General features: G+C 36.4%; 1 protein-coding gene across 3 annotated transcripts; it reads right to left on the bottom strand.

The window, feature by feature from the left end:
- On the bottom strand, positions 1 to 16518 carry ZNF567 (zinc finger protein 567). 3 transcript variants are annotated; one of them, XM_045532228.1, is made up of 5 exons: positions 15881 to 16518; positions 13273 to 13347; positions 6621 to 6747; positions 6268 to 6354; positions 1 to 2365 (listed from the first exon to the last, which is right to left on the bottom strand). In XM_045532228.1, exons 2-5 carry the CDS (start codon positions 13279 to 13281, stop codon positions 645 to 647), a joined length of 1944 nt encoding a protein of 647 aa, XP_045388184.1. In that variant the 5' UTR covers positions 13282 to 13347; positions 15881 to 16518; the 3' UTR covers positions 1 to 644. The 3 variants fall into 3 exon arrangements, with proteins under 3 accessions (XP_045388184.1, XP_045388186.1, XP_045388185.1); XM_045532230.1 differs by lacking the exon at positions 15881 to 16518 and adding an exon at positions 15628 to 15868; XM_045532229.1 differs by lacking the exon at positions 15881 to 16518 and adding an exon at positions 14871 to 15602.
- Positions 16519 to 16962: the final 444 nt, after the last annotated feature.

Raw genomic sequence — 16962 nt, 5'->3', positions numbered from 1 at the left:
AGCAGTATATTTATTATAGCACAAAATTATAAAAAATACAAATATTCATCAATAGGATAAAGAGCAGTATATTCTTAAAATGGAATAGTAGACAAAATGAAAATACACATACTGCCACATGCAATAATGTACAAATCTTAAAAATGTTCACGGAAATAAGACAAAAGAATTCATGATGTATAATAAAAGTTTAAAAACATGCAAAAACTACTTTATGACACTACAGACTAGGAAAGTAGTAATCTTTACGGAAGTAGCAACTAACTGCTTTGTATTACACAGAGTGCAATGAGAAATACAGTTCATAGATATGGTCTCTCTCTTATGGAGATTGATGCTTATAATTGTTTTATATTTTACCTCTGCACATGTTATGTATTTTTTAAAATAAACTATTTGAGTCAGCAGGAGCAGTTGAAAATTTTAAAAGTTAGCTTCGTATCTGATAGAGTTCAATAATAATAATAACATCCATTTTATATGCTAGTAAACATTAGAGAAGTAGTTATGTGTTTTGGTACTTTCATTTAATAACTATTATTACATTTGTGATTAAAATTACATTAACCTGTTTAAGCATGCTTTTCTTTTCAAAACTAAGGTTTACAATAACTTGGAAAGGGTTCACAAAGAAACCACACCATTTATTGTATTTCTATGTTTTCTCCCTTGTGAGTTCTTTGATGGACAATGAGGTTTCTCTTATAACTGAAGGACTTACCACACTCATTACAAACATAGGGCTTCTCTCCTGTGTGAGTTCTCTGATGTACAATGAGATTTGTCTTCTGGCGGAAACACTTCCCACATTCATTACATTTATATGGTTTCTCTCCTGTATGAGTTCTTTGATGATGAATGAGATATGACTTCCTGCTAAAGGCTTTCCCACACTGAGGACATTCATAGGATTTCTGCCCTGTATGTATTTTTTGATGTACAGTGAGGGTTGCTTTCTGGCGAAAGGACTTCCCACATTCATTACAGATATAAGGTTTCTCCCCTGTATGAATTCTCTGATGTAGATTCAGATTTGTTTTCTGACTGAATGATTTCCCACATTCATTACATTCATATGGTTTCTCTCCTGTGTGAGTTCTGTGATGATCAATGAGGTATGACTTCATTCTAAAGGCCTTCCCACAATGAGGACATTCATAAGATTTCTCCCCTGTATGTGTTCTCTGATGTGCTACGAGGGTTGTTTTCTGGCGGAAGGACTTTCCACATTCATTACAAATATATGGTTTCTCCTCATTATGGGTTTTTTCATGAAGAGCAAGGGTTGTCTTCTGGGAGAAGGATTTTCCACATTCATTACAAATATAGGGCTTTTCCCCTGTATGAGTTCTCTGATGTACAGTAAGGTTTGCCTTCTGGTGAAAGGACTTTCCACATTCTTTACAAATATACGGTTTCTCCCCGGTATGAATTCTCTGATGTAAAGAGAGTGTTGTCTTCTGGCGGAACGATTTTCCACAGTCATTACAAACATATGGTTTCTCTCCTGTGTGAGTTCTCTGATGACGAATGAGATGTGACTTCAATCTGAAAGCATTCCTACATTGTAGACATTCATATGATTTTTCCCCTGTATGTGTTCTCTGATGGTCAGTGAGGGCTGTCTTGAGGCGGAAGGACTTACCACATTCATTACAAACAAAGGGTTTCTCTCCTGTGTGGGTTCTCTGATGATCAATGAGATATGACTTCCTTCTAAATGCATTTCCACATTGATGACATTGATAGGGTTTTTCCTCTGTGTGAATTCCCTGATGCAGGATCAATACTGACTTCCTACAAAACGATTTCCCACATTCATTGCAGGTATGTTTTTTTTCAATATTGGTTGCTCTTCTCTTTTTATTATATACAGATGGGGTTTCCCCTCTGTAAGCTCTATTGTGTGTAATTAAGCCTCCTCTTTTAAGGAATGATTTCTCACAGTCATTATATACAAATGACTGTACTGAAGTTTCCATTTTCTGATACTGCATAAGCACTTCATTATGACTAAAAGCCCTGCCACTTTGATTATGGGATTTGACTCCAGGATGAGCTGTCTCTTGGTTAGTACTGAGGAGTGATTTCCCATATCCATTATACTCACTAAGTTTCTTTCTTGCAGGATTTAGATTACTGATGATTAATTCTGAAACATTTTTCAAAATCTTTCCATGGGTATCATATTCAGGAGGTAGACTTTTTGAATTAACAGGGTTTTTGCCTAGAGTAAATGTCTTTTCATATATATTATTCTTCTCATTAACCAGTTTTTTGTGGTTGATACGTACAACTGATCTAAAATACTTATTTTGGTGTTCCCTGAATTTCACCAGAAAGTCTTCAGCTTTCCAGTTTTCTTCTAGAAAAGAATATAATTAATAACAATATGTGACTCTTCACACATCTGGTATGGAAAGGAATTTTACTATAATCTACCACATGAGGCCAAAAGAAACTCAGGAAAAATTACCCTCCGCCTGGATTAAAAAAACATAGAACCTTAACAAAAACGTCTTCAGTGTGGAAAAGGATGAAAAAATAAGCAATAAACACTACTAATACCTCTTGCCCTTTGCACAAGAACTTCACAGAGGAAGTGAAACAAACCAGGAAGTCAAAGAATGATAGTTAGATAAGTAAATTCAGAGACAATGAAGTGAACCTATCAAAGGCAGTAAACTGTAAGTAGAATAGACAAGAAAAATTAGTAGGAATGTTTATTCAGGGAAAATATTAGACAAAAGATTACTTTTGGAGAATACCAATTGCCTATACTTTTATACATGCGCCCCTAGATTACTGCAGTAAAACACTTCCAGTTGTTCCACACACTAATTAAACTCTTCATGTATCAATTAATATTCTAATATTTAGAAAAACAATCCTATAGTCTATGCTCTAATCCTCCATATACCTGGGAATCATTTTCTCATTTGAGGGGAGAATTAGGAAAATACTTCCAACAGAAACTTTAAAACAGATCAGAATATAATTCAATTGCTCTATTTTGACTGCTGATAAATCAATTCTTTTGAAATTGTTCAATAACAAAACTCTAATGACCATCAACTATAACTATTCCTCTTTTCAGTTGCTGACTTACTTTTTCATGTTTAAGGAAAAGACTGGCTTGTCTTTCCCCAATGGAGTAACTTCACTCCAATTTTTCATATGGTAGGCCAGATTCCTCAATTCATTAACATTATCCTTCATTTCTCTTATAAACTTATAGCTATTTCTGACTTTAGTTACCTTGCAACCATCCACATCTAACTGAGCAATGTTAAAGCCAGGCTCAAAACTCTACTTCTGGCCGTGCGCGGTGGCTAACGCCTGTAATCCTAGCCTTCTGGGAGGCCAAGGCAGGTGGATCGCTCGAGGTCAGGAGTTCAAGACCAGCCTGAGCGAGACCCGTCTCTACTAAAAATAGAAATAAAAATTATCTGGACAACTAAAAATATATATAGAAAAAATTAGCCGGGCATGGTGGCGCATGCCTGTAGTCCCAGCTACTGGGGAGGCTGAGGCAGTAGGATTGCTGAAGCCCAGGAGTTTGAGGTTGCTGTGAGCTAGGCTGACGCCACGGCACTCACTCTAGCCCGGGCAACAAAGTGAGACTCTGTCTCAAAAAAAAAAACAAACAAACAAACAAAAAAAACTCTACTTCTTACTTGAGTCCATTATGCCCTCTACTAACACATGCAAGGGATTTCTCCTATAAAAATACCTTTACATCATCTAGATTCACTTTTTATATTCATGCAAGTTTTTAGGGTTGTCCACATAGCTGACAAATCTCACCCACAACAAGTAATTTTAGCTTCGGTCAGGCCTAGTATTTATTGCCCTATAAATACCTTACTTATTCCTAATCACAAGCCTGTGCTAATGTTCTTTTAATCAATTAGCTTGCCTTCCAGTCTTATTTCTACTCATATTTAGAGAATCTTCAAGGAAATCCTACCGTCCATGATCTCAAAAACCCTTCACATATTTCTCCCACTACTTTAAGCTCTGTTTCTTTAAAATTTGAACATAAATATGGTCTAGAAAAAACATCTTAAGAAATTTTTAACAATCTTGCACTGTGACATAAATATTTCATTAAAAAATGCAGATGTTCCATTCTAGAGCCTTATTTAAGGGAAAAATGCAGATATGATAGTAATCCTTTCTCATAGAAAGGAATATTTTATTGATTTATCTTCTTTAAACCCTTATAAGTCTACATTATCACTGTGTATCATAGTTATGTGGTATTGGGCAAAATCCAACCACTTTAAACAGAATCTATAGGGCCACAGGTGTGTACCTGTAGTCCCAGCTACTTGGGAGGCTTATGCAGGGAGATTAGTTGAATCCAGGAATTCAAGCCCTCCCCAGGCAAAAGAGCAAGACCTCATTTCTTAAAAAAAAAAAAAAAAAAAATCTACAGGGCCACAGCCTGAGCTGATAGAGGAAATTACCACTACATGCTTTCCTCCCCCACATAGCTCCATGAACAATTAAAGCAGTAACTACTTAATACCTAACATGTTAAATACACTGATAAAGATTCAAAGGGCATCTTATCTTTAGGGAAAGAATCCTTAAGCATAAACCTTGTACAATCAGGCATCAAATTATATAATTGTTTTTAAGAGTTTTGTGTGTGTTTGTGTTATAGTTAATAGGTAGCACGGAAATTCAGAAAAAACAAAGGTAGATATGATGTGAAAGTAATCAAGGAACAGTTCACGGAGAAATCTTGAGACTTAAAAGATATATAGTACATGGAAGGGAGAACACAACACGATAAAAAGTACCTATGTGATGACAAATCTTACATTTATGGAGACCATTTAGGAGACTAGGTCAAGTGCAAATTAGCAAGAATTTTTTCCAAAACAAAGTTGAAAAGACCAGATGAGGGCTTATGGTGATAGTCCCTGAAAGAAGAGGAATTCTAATTTCATGTAATAATCAATAGAAAATAAGGAACAACTGATGGTATATCTTGTTAGGAAAGTACCAATATACACTGAATTAGGACAAAAATTATAATGAAGACATGAAATAAGTTAGTTGTCATTTTGTATGATGTCAGTGAGAAATGAAAATATGAGAGGATATCAATATATTTCACAGGCTGATAAACATAACACAAGTTGTGAAAAGACCCATAAGAAATGATAACAGAGACAAAAGAATCAAGCTGACTTCACGGCAGGAAGAAAATAATTTAGAAATAGATAATGGGAAAGAATGTAAGAGCTGGGAATATTAGTGATTTTCATTTCTGACACACTGTCACAAAATAGGTGAGGTGACAGACTAGTATTCCTGAAGAACTAGAGCAAAGGTGGGTGAAATGCATTGAGTTTGTTGATATTAGAGCCATCTATATAAAACAAAGTGCTTAAGTTCTGATAATGGGTAGGATTATTGTAATTTAAAGGCAGATCACTTGCAGACAAATTAGAGAAATAAGACCGAGAGTCCAGTGAAACAACATAAATTTATTTAAAAAAGTAAAATCTGTGTGACTATTATGTGTCAGGCATTGTTCAGGCGATATAGCTATAGTGGTGAAGAAAAGAGACCAAATTGTAAATAAGCATTTAATGAATCAGAATTAAAATGAGTTACTGTTGTTTTATCCAAACCAGATATTAATTTCAGGAACAATGATCATATAAAATGAACCACAAAGGTATAATGGTAGAAATTGGTGAGTCTGGAATTACCAGTCTAGGCTGAGGCAAGTGAGTTTTAAAATTAACAGCTAGATTTGTGGTAAGAATGGGAACTTAGACTTAGCACAGAAAACAAATCTGAGGTATTATGAAGGAAGGGTTAAAAAAGAAAATGGTAAGTAATTAAGGACAGGAACATTAACTAAGAATTTTGTCTTTTTTAAAGACAGATTTAAGAATGCCTGAAAGAAAAAAAAATCTATCACAATAGCAAGGACTAACAATGCTAGAAAAAGAGATACAAATAAAAAAAAAAGATCTAGAAGAAAGAAGGTTTATAGTACATTTTGAATAAGTTAAGAGTGACAAATATCTTTGATAACATCAAGCAAACTAGGAAAGAATGTATTTGGAGAGAGTGATATTTAATAGTCTGGTTTTAAGTTTTATAGACATGAAGGTCATTTCAAAGATCAGAAGCCTTTAAAGACACTCCTAAAACATTTCAAAGGTAGACCACCCATCACCTGACCCCTTTAAATTAACTTTGCACTAGATTTCATCTGCCTGGGAGTCAGAAACTCACCTAAACAGGTAAGACCTGCAAATGATGCCCATGGCTCTTCTCCTCGCTCCAACTTGAGGATGACATCAGGTTTGGTCATGTGACACCCTGATAAAGGAAAATAAGACTTAAGTTTGTTAAGCTTTAATACCATTGAAAAACAACTAAGGTGCATGGTTCAGTATTGCAAACTGAGACACTCAATTGTGTAATAAACTTAGCACCTTGAAGTGGCCAAGTGAAGAATATAATCCTTCTTTCTGCCAATCAAAAGAAACTCATCACCTCTTACCCCTGAAATTCAAGACTATCATACTTTAGGCAATTTGAGAGGAAATACATGTATTGAAAGTTTTCAAAGGAGTTTGTCTTACCGACAGAGATGAGGTGGCAATAGTTTTCCAACATCACATCCATATATAGAGTCTTCTGAGCAGGATCCAGGTGCTGCCATTCCTCCTGAGTGAAGTCCACAGTCACATCTTTGAATGACACTGATCCCTGAAATGGATGGAACTATAATCAGGGTAGGTTGACTAGATATCCAAGACTACTTTTGACCCTGCTCCTTTGTGACATTCATATAAAAACTTGTTAAGAAAGATAATCATTTTCCCTGTTTTATGATTTACGTTGTGGGGGAAACAAATATCAAGGTAGAAATATCTGTCACTGAATTTTAAATAACATTCTGGGCGGGGTGTGGTGGCTCACACCTGTAATCCTAGCACACCGGGAGGCCGAGGCAGGAGGATCGCTTGAGGTCAGGAGTTCGAGACCAGCCTGAGCAAGAGTGAGACCCCATCTCTACTAAAAATAGAAATAAATTAGCTGGACAACTAAAAATATATATATGAATAAAATAAAAAAAAATTCCGAAAATATTTACTGTGAGATCACTTCATGCCCAAACACACATTAGTTTACTTAGGTGCCAAAACAAACAAAACACACCCCATAGGCATGTAACATATACTTGCAAGAAAGTATATGTAAACATAAATCTTCAAGAAGGTATTACAGGTAGAACATGGACAAGATACAGCTTATAACAATTTCTCAGTTTTCGCTAAGAGATAAATTGTTTCCCCTTCAAGATGAATATGTTACACAGGAAGAAAATGGCTTTAAAATACATGGTAGAATTTTCAGCATCCAGCAATAACATTTGAAATGGTCAAGAAAACACTCCCTCAGACAATAATTACAAAATCTGGACACCATATACAATAAAAAACTAATGGAAGGCACTGAAAAGTGACAAAGCAGGTAGAAATTGGACAAGAGCTTTTCCTCAGCAATTACAATGTGTAAGAATTGCTAATTTTGTGGCTTTTCTACATCAGAGAACCTGAAACCCCATACTTTTGCAGCATAAAACCACCATTTACTTCCTCAAAGGTGACAAAGGATAGAATTCAGAGCTGGCAGATGAGCTGGAAATTTGGGTAAATTCTGGAAGCAAGAGAACTACAGTAAGGATGAGACTCAAAATCTGAATATAAACTCGTATTTTAATATCCCTGGTTGATAAAATATGCATGTGTTGGAGAGGTCACAGAGAGGGCTTAGTAAAAAGCAGGCAAAAAGAAACCAGAAAAAAGTCTTGAAAAACAAAGTGCACCTAGTGAGATTCTAAGGCTTCTGCTTTTTGACTGATGGCATTCCACAAACTGTTCACAGCTCAAGCAGAAGAAAACTGAAGCCTTACTGGACTGAGATGTCAGAGCCTGGGGCTGACAAAGCAGCAAGAAGTGTAGGAGGTTAAAACTCTAGAAGCAAGAGAACTGCAGGAAGTAAATCTCAAAGTCTAAGTATAAACACTCACCAATTCCCTGAGAGCTAAAGTACATGAACAAGGGACAACTTATCTGCCCTCAGGAGGCGAGGGTAAACAGTAGCAACAAGAAGCTTAAAGAATCAAGGGGCTATATTAGCTGCTTCACAATGACTGGGGAGACAAAGTTACAATGTTACAATGTCACAATGTCTCAGGGGAGACAATGTTACAATCACAAATGTATAGGCAGCTTATAAGAGTCCAAAATCATGGTTGATGTTAATATATATATCAGTAACTGAAAGAACCAAACCCGAGGAAAAATTTGTAAATATCTAGAATATCTAAAGAATACTATCAACATCTAATAAACCCATTTGCCATTTATAGAAAACTACATTCAAAATTTCACAATACACATTCCTTTTAAGAGCAAATGAACTGTTCACAAAGACAGAACAAGTTTCAAGAGATTAAACACAAATCCATATGGAATATATTCTCTGAAAACGATGGAACTAAATTAGATATCAATAAAAATTAAGATATCTAGATGAGCCCCAAATGTTTGAAAATTAAACAATACCCTTTTAAGTAACCTATTTTGGGTCAAAGAATAATAAAAAAGGAAATTTTCATAAAATATTCTAAACCAAATAAAAATAGATCAAAATCCACAAATGCAATTAAAGCAGGTTCTGAGAGAAACTTATAACTTTAAATGCTTCTATTACAAAACAAGAAACCTATAAAATTGATAATTCAAACTTCTATTTCACAAAGCTTAAAAAAAGACCAAATTAAACTCAAAGCAAATAGAAGAAAACAATAAAGGAAAAAGCAAAAATCAACTGAGGAGGCTGGGGTGGGAGGATAGCTTGAACCCAGGCTTTCAAGTTCAGCCTGGGCAACATAGTGAGACCCTGTGTCTAAATTTAAAAAAAAAAAAATGAATAAACAGTAGGGAAAGTCAACAAAACCTGAAGCCAACTCCTTGAAAATTATCACTTAAAGTGAAAATTTCTACTTAGATGGATTCAGAAATAAAGGACAACGTAAAAACTGACCACTATTAGATAGTACATATATTAAGTGGATAACAAGGGAAGATTCTAGAGAAACTAAAGGCAAAAATTAGACAATATAAATGAAATGAACATTTCACTTGAAAAAGATAAATTACCAAAAAAAAAAAAAAGACAGAGAAAGAGAGGGAGAGAGAGAAAATATCAATTACCAAAAGAAAAAAAAAATCTGAAAACCTTAAACTAAAGATACTGATTTGCAATTTAAAAAGTTCCCACAAAGATTTTTTTTCAGGCCCAGAAGACTTCAAGGTAAAATTCTATCAAACATTTAAGAATTAATGAGAATACCATAGAAACTCTTTTTGGAAAACAGAAAACTGAGTGATACTTTCCAACTCATTTAATGAGGCGAATTTTGTACTGTAAACCTAAACCAGAAAAATACATTAAAAGAAAATTATAGACTACTACCCATGATGAATACCAATACCAAAAAATACTAACAAAATTTTAGCAAACTGAATAAGATGATATATATAAGAAGCACAACACATTATGAACAAGTGGAGCTTATCCCTGGCATGTAATAAACATTTGAAAATCAAGAATATAATGAATCATAATATCAGAATATGATCATCTCAATTAGTGTACAAAAAGTATTAGATAAAAATCAGTACGATAAAAACTCTCAACAAATTAGAAATAGAATTTTCCTCAACCTGATGACATGTAACTACAAATGACAGCTAACATCACATTTAATGGTGAAAGACTGTTTTCCCCATAAGATCAGGAGCAAGACAAGGCTATCTACTCTTACCAATTCTATTCAACACTGTATTGAAGGTCCTAGACAGTGCATAAGAATGAACAGGAAATAAAATCCTACAGGCTGGAAAGGAAGAAGGTAAATTGTATTTATAGATGACATGACCGTATCGAAGAAAGTACTAAGGAATCTACAAAATAAGGTACTAGAAATAACTGAATTTGGTTGGGTCACAGAATAAAAAGCCAAAATTCAAAAATCATTTTTATTTTCATGTACTAACAACAAACAATTGAAAGTGAAATTAAGCAATAAAATTAACAAAATATTTGAAAGATCCATACACTCAAAATTATAAAATACTGCTGAGAGAAATTTAAAAGACCCAAATAAGAGGGCAGATATACTATGTCCATAGATTGGAAGATATATTATTATTAACATATCAATTATCACCAACCAATCTATAAAGTCTTCAAAACCTAACCACAATCCAAGCAGGTGTTTTTGTAGAGACTGACATCACAAATTGATTCTATACTTGTATGGCAGTGTAAAATGCTGAGCATATCTAAAACAAGTTCGAAAAAGACAAAGTTGTAAGATTCACATTATTTGATTTCCGGACGTACTATAAGTCTACATTAATCAAGACTATATGATACTGGTGAAAAGAGAGAAATATACAGACCAATTGAACAGACTACAGAAATACACCTACACATATATGATCAATTGTCAACAAAGGCTCCAGGATAATTCAATGGAGAAAGGACATCTTTTCACAAATGACTCTGGAAAAACTGGATATTTATTTAAAAAAAAAAAAAAAAAAAAGGACCTTCAACTCTTACCCTACAGCACACAATAAAATCAAAATGAATGTTATATTTACAGGAAATCTAAAACCACAACACTTATATAGTAAACAAAAAATAAAATACAACCATGGGGTATGTAAAGATTTCTGAGGTAGAACACAAAAAGCATGAATTATAAAATTTTAAAAACTTGATAAATTGAATTTCATAAAATTAAAAACTTCAGCTCTGAAAGATATCATTAAGAAAATAAAAAATCAGGCCAGGTGTGGTGGCCCACGTGGGACGATCATTAGAGGCCAGGAGTTCAAGACCAGCCTGGACAACATAGACAGCCCACATCTCTACAAAAAAATTAAAAAACTAGCTGGGCACGATGTCATGCACCTGAAATCCTAGCTACTTGGAAGACTAAGGTGGAAGGATCACTTATGCCCAGGATTTCGAGGTTCTAGTGAGCTATGGTCATGCTAGCCTGGGCAAAAGAGCGAGAACCTATTGGAGGAAAAAAAAAAAAGCAACCATACCAAGTGTTGGTGAGGATATGGAGCTACTAGAACTCTCATACATTCATGGTGGGAATATAAAATGATACAACAGCTTTGCATAAGAGTTTGGCAGTTTCTAATAAAGTTAAACATATACTTTTTATACAACTCACAAATTCCAAATCTAGGTATTTACCCAAAAGAAATGAAAATGTAAGTCCACAAAAAGATTTCTACACAAATGTTCACAGGATCTTCATTCATAATAGTCAAAAATGGGGAAAAAAAAGCAAATGTTTTTCAAAAGGTGATGGATAACAAATTGTGGTATATTCATAACCTAGAACACTACTACCACTCAGCAATGCAAGCAATGTACTGACATAAAGAACCATGAATGAATTTCGAAAACATTATGTTGAGTTAAATAAACCAACCCCCCCAAAAGTACATAGTCTATAATTCCATTTATATGAAATTCTAGAAGAGGCAAAACTGTTATGTATATTTTACCATAATAAAAAGTTAAACAACAAAGCACAAGAAACACAAAGGTGTAAATAACCACTGGCTGAGCACTTGAAGAACTGGAAAAGAAGTAAAGGTGTTAAATGAGAAGACAAGTGAGCAATATGAAAGTGACACCCAAATAAGGATGGCTTCAGTGGAGATGAACTGTGGTATGAAAATCAGGATTTGCCTCTAAATGGTTCTTCAGTGAAAGAGAGACATTTAACTCACATTAGCTGTGTGAACAGGTAGGTAGGGAATGGGACCATAGCCAGATTGGAAAAAACAAAAAAGAACAGGATGAGCAGGAGATAATGAAGTAAATCTTGGACATGTGCATGAAGGATCTGTGGAACATGTAGGTGGTGATATCTAGTTGGAGGCTGGCTGTATAGTTTTGACTCTCAAGACACAGGTTTAGAATTTAAATTATTTGAGCATCATTAGAGTAATAGTGGTAAAAGACAAATAGGGAACAGGAGACTGAATAGTGAACAGGAGACTGTCAAGAGAAGAGAACCAATATAGAATCTGGAGAAAACCAGTGTTAAAGATACATATTCTGAGTGAAACAGGAAAGAGTAGTGTCTTTTTTTTTTTTTTGAGACAAGAGTCTCAACTCTGTTGCCCGGGCTAGAGTGCCTTGGCATCAGCGTAGCTCACAGCAACCTCAAACTCCTGGGCTCAAGCAATTCTTCTGTCTCAGCCTCCTGAGTAGCTGGGACTACAGGCATGCGCCACCATGCCTGGCTAATTTTTTCTATATATATATTTTAGATGTCAAGCTAATTTCTTTCTATTTTTTTTAGTAGAGACAGGGTCTCGCTCTTGCTCAGGCTGGTCTCGAACTCCTGAGCTCAAAGGATCTGCCCGCGTTGGGTTCTCAGAGTGCTAGGATTACAGGTGTAAGCCACCGTGCCCGGCCAAGAGTAGTGTCTTTGAAACCAAGAGCAGAATATTTAAGAGTTATACTCCTAGTTCAGGATGGTGGTGTATACAGATACATTTACTTCTGCATCCAAATATAAAATTAGAGGAAATGTAAAAATAGGAATGAATCTATAATACTATCAATATGCTGAGAAAGATATTCGTTGAAGGCTGCAGATTTTTAAGAATTGTTAGCAGCCATGAGCAAAATTGAAGGAATAGACAGGAGAAACACAGGACTCTCAGTACAAGCTGCCAATCACATCTCCATACTCAAAGCCTGGAGACAAGACTTCTTGCCACTTACTGATAGCAATCTACCAATTTCACCTCCATCCTGACTCCGGTGTGTGGATGTGATAAAGCCTTACATCTTTTTTATCTGCATAAGACAGGTTTATTTCATAATATATTCTCATTTAATTCAAGGAAATGCATTTTTTGTCCCAGCATACTTTCTGGGAGAAGACTGAGAAAGGAGATGGTGAATGATATAACCACTTAATGTGTGAACACTGGTTAAAACTAGGACTATCTGTGGAAGACAGAGGCTTATCTGACCAATACAGGAAGAGACGGGGACCAGTTTCCTGAAGGGGAAAACAAGCAGGAGGATTTAGGACAAAAAAGGCAAATACTCAAATAGTCTTAGGAAAAAAAGAGACTTTCAGAAAGAAGAGAGGAACCATTACCTCACCTGAGCCATGGTTTTGAGATGTGCAAGAAAGGACCAGTCTTTCCTTTGTGCTCCTCTTTAGAAAAGGTGCAGTTCCTAAGAAGGCAAAACCAAGTTAAAAAAAAAACAAAACAACAAAATATCAGATCACACATGCCTCACATCTCTCTTATGACTTATAACTCAATTAAAACTACCTCCATTTCCCCTGTATTGGCCCTTGTCCACTCTGCACCTCTTGTGTAAACACAGAGGGGAGAACAGGCTAGAGAAATCCTGTTTTATCCCTGAGGCCAAAGACATGGACTCTTGGGACTGCAGGATGGATTTTGCACAAGCTTCTCTCCCCTCAGGCACTACCTTTTCTATCCCAAACAGCCTACTATTATTATTTCCAAGCTACTCTCCATCAAGCCTGTACCACTTATACCATCAACAGCAATATATGAGAATACCCCACACCCTGAGGAAGACTATTGTTACAAACTTTTTTATGCTTGCCTAATAGGTGTAAATTGTGATTCTAGTTTTTAGTTTTCTTATTATGAAACAAGAATTTAAATTTAAATTTAAGCATACTTGTTAAGTATATTTCCTATTTTCTTTTATAAGAACCACCTGTTGATTTTAGAATATATGTTTGAGGTATTTTATTAAACAGAAGTTCTTCAAAAAGTAGGTGAAAAAACGCTAAGTCTTTAAGTTATGTTAAGTATATTTCCTATTTTCTTTTATAAGAACCACCTGTTGATTTTAGAATATATGTTTGAGGTATTTTATTATATCTCAGCTGGAGATCCTGGATCTCTAGGGCCGTGGAAGAAGAATGTCTGTAGTTTGAGGCCTCTGAGAGCAGTGAGGCCTCCATATTCTTAACTATTTTCTACAACTTTGCATTTGTCTATCTTCCTAAGTTTAAAAAATATTTTTAGTTTCTTGACTATGAATGAATGATGGTCTTTTATGATTTATTTCATTTTTCTATTACTATATTTTTATCTTCTGAATTGGCAGTAGACTTTTTTAAAGGAAGAAAATTAATCCTTTATCTGTGGTATGAGTTACAAATAATTTTTTATAGTTTCTCATTTGACTCTATTTTTTCCATGCAAAAATAAAATTTAAAAAATTCTTTGGCCATCTAGTTTAGGACCACAGGTATTCAATAATCTCTATTCCCCTTGATTATTTTGCTCTCTCGGATTGCTGGTCTCCTAAGAATTTTAGAGAGTTCAAAAATTTTTTATTGAAATGTTAAAATAATTGTGTGAAACATTAGGAAGTGTTGACATTTTATCATGTTGTGCCTTCCTATCCTTTTGTTCAAGTCTTAATTTTTAAATGTGGTTTTTAAAAATGCATCATGCAATTAATAAAGTCTCTTCCTTTGTATCTCTTATTTTTGATGACCACTGTAAAAATTTTTCCATAGTTTTCTGACACACACACCTGCTTTTAAAATAAGTTTGAAGTTTGATTTCTACAGTGAACATTTTATTTAGATACATGATTATTCTAAGATGAGACTGATCTTCTGTTTAAATGTTCAACAGATTTTTTTTATTATCTAAAGAATGTCTGAAGAAACTATTAATCCCAGCAAAGGAAAAAAAACTCACCCAAATAGAAATTTTGCGTGAAAGTTATAGAAGAAAGTTTTGTGTGTGTGTTCCCAGTGGTGTTCCTTATTTCAACATATTAGTTATTAGTCAATATGAAGTTTTCCAATATAAGATCCTACCAACTGAAAATTATCTTACTTCCTCTTCTCTATTTTAAAAATCTCTACTAATTTTACTTGTCTAATTGCTACAGAGTCAAATTCTACAGGCCTACAAAATGGCCAATATTCAGAGACTCTAAACAACACACACCTAACTAGTCAGCACCCAGTTTCTCAAGCACTCCACCTCAGTCACGCAATGAGGCGCATTCACAGTCATCATGGATTGTGCACACAAAATACTTCAAAAATTACACATACTCATAGTTGTATCACCCACTACACAGTTATAATCCCATAGGTTCCCACGTCATGCACAATCTCATAGTGCTCATACATACTTCTACAAAAAGTAACAAAATTTCACTCACATTCCCTTCACTATCTCCTCTCCAAAGTCGGATATAGTCTCAAACACAAACCGACTCGCACCTAATTTAAAACTTGTCTAGACACGCAGAGACCTTATCACTTTCAAAAACAATCGGTTCCACAACCTCACACGGTATAACACACGCCCCCCCTCAACACACAAGGACAAGCACAAAAAGCCACACAAACTGAGCGCCTGTTCTGTGCCAGGCCGCGCTCCAGGCTCTGGGATTTCCTCGCGGGGTAAAAACAGACAAAATTCCTGCCCTTGGTGAGCTCACACCGCCTCCGAGTCCGGGTTCCCTTTCCGGCGCTCCCCTGCCTGCGCTCCTGGTTCTTTCCTCTGCCTAGGTTCTTGCTTCTCTCCCCGCCTTCTCTGGGGCCCAGACTTTCACTTTCCTCTCCCAGCCTCCTCGAGGTTCCCTTTTCCCTCCTTGCTTTCCCCAGTCCAGGTTCCTGCCTCCCTCCTCGGCCTTCCCAACGGGTCCCACCATCACCCTCTTCCTCCGCGCCGGGAGGACCCACCAGCCTCACCTTTGGTCACTGGCCAGCACTCTGCGCCTGCGTACTCCCGCGCGGACTGTACCTCCCAGGTGTCTCCGCGGCGCATTTCTCTGGACCACCGGCTACGCGCGCCTTCTCCACATCCGGGCGTTTCCGGCCTTGAACTACATTTCCCATAGGCCATCGGGCTGCTTTAGTAATTTGATCTCCAGTTCCTCTTCCAAGTTCTCTCTCTCATAGTTCCCCTGGCTACGAGTGGTGAGCCGAGTCTTGGTGCGTGGGGCGCACACAGTGAGAAATCCAGAGCTCCCAAGGAGTGAACAGGGCGTGCGGAGCCTGTAGCTCAGGCCTGTAAATGCGCGCGTACTTGCGTGTGAACGTTTGTGGTCATGACGAGGCGGGGGTGTGTACGAGGTGATAAGGGGGTGACAGGTGCGTGATTGTGCTCGTATGTACCAGATGCAAGACCTTTTGGGTGACCGTGGTCGGTTGTGATGTGGGCTGTGCGACACTGTGGGTTTTGAGACCATCCATTATATGACAGTGCTGCTCTAATCTAGTGTGTTGGAAGAGGCTTTTAATTCTGTGATATTTACTGTGTGACAGGTACAGCTTCATCTGCCGTTCTGGATTTAATGTTGGGACTGAGAGGTCTGTTGGAAGGAGATCTCCCTGAAAGTTTATCTGTGCCTGTGAAGACTACGATCAATGCCTATGTTAGCCAGAGTCACCTTGCAATGAAGCATGGCCTAAGTTGTCTTCTTCAGGGCACTTCTTCGCAAGTGCTCAGGCTGGTGTTTAACATAGAGGGAGTATCTATGGAGTGAGTGCCCACCTATGTGCCAGTTTTTAGGTTCTATTGTCTCTTGGGCTCTGTATCCCTGAGTTCCCAGCTACTTCCTTTTTCCCCCCCTTTGTAGCCATATGGACCCCAGCTGCAGAGAAATGAATATCAAAAGAGGAATCAGATATTTGAATGATAGAATATCGTTTGCAAACAGAAAAGCACAGACCTGTTTTTGGAATGAGGCTTTTGGAGTAGAAGTGTCCCTTAGGCAGAGTCTTAGGAAGACATAATTAGGAGAAACTAGGAGTAGGATTCCTTCCTCAGA

Source organism: Lemur catta, chromosome 19 (genome assembly GCF_020740605.2).
Source record: "Lemur catta isolate mLemCat1 chromosome 19, mLemCat1.pri, whole genome shotgun sequence".
Classification (NCBI taxonomy): domain Eukaryota; kingdom Metazoa; phylum Chordata; class Mammalia; order Primates; family Lemuridae; genus Lemur; species Lemur catta.
This window is presented reverse-complemented; position numbering and strand designations above follow the sequence as displayed.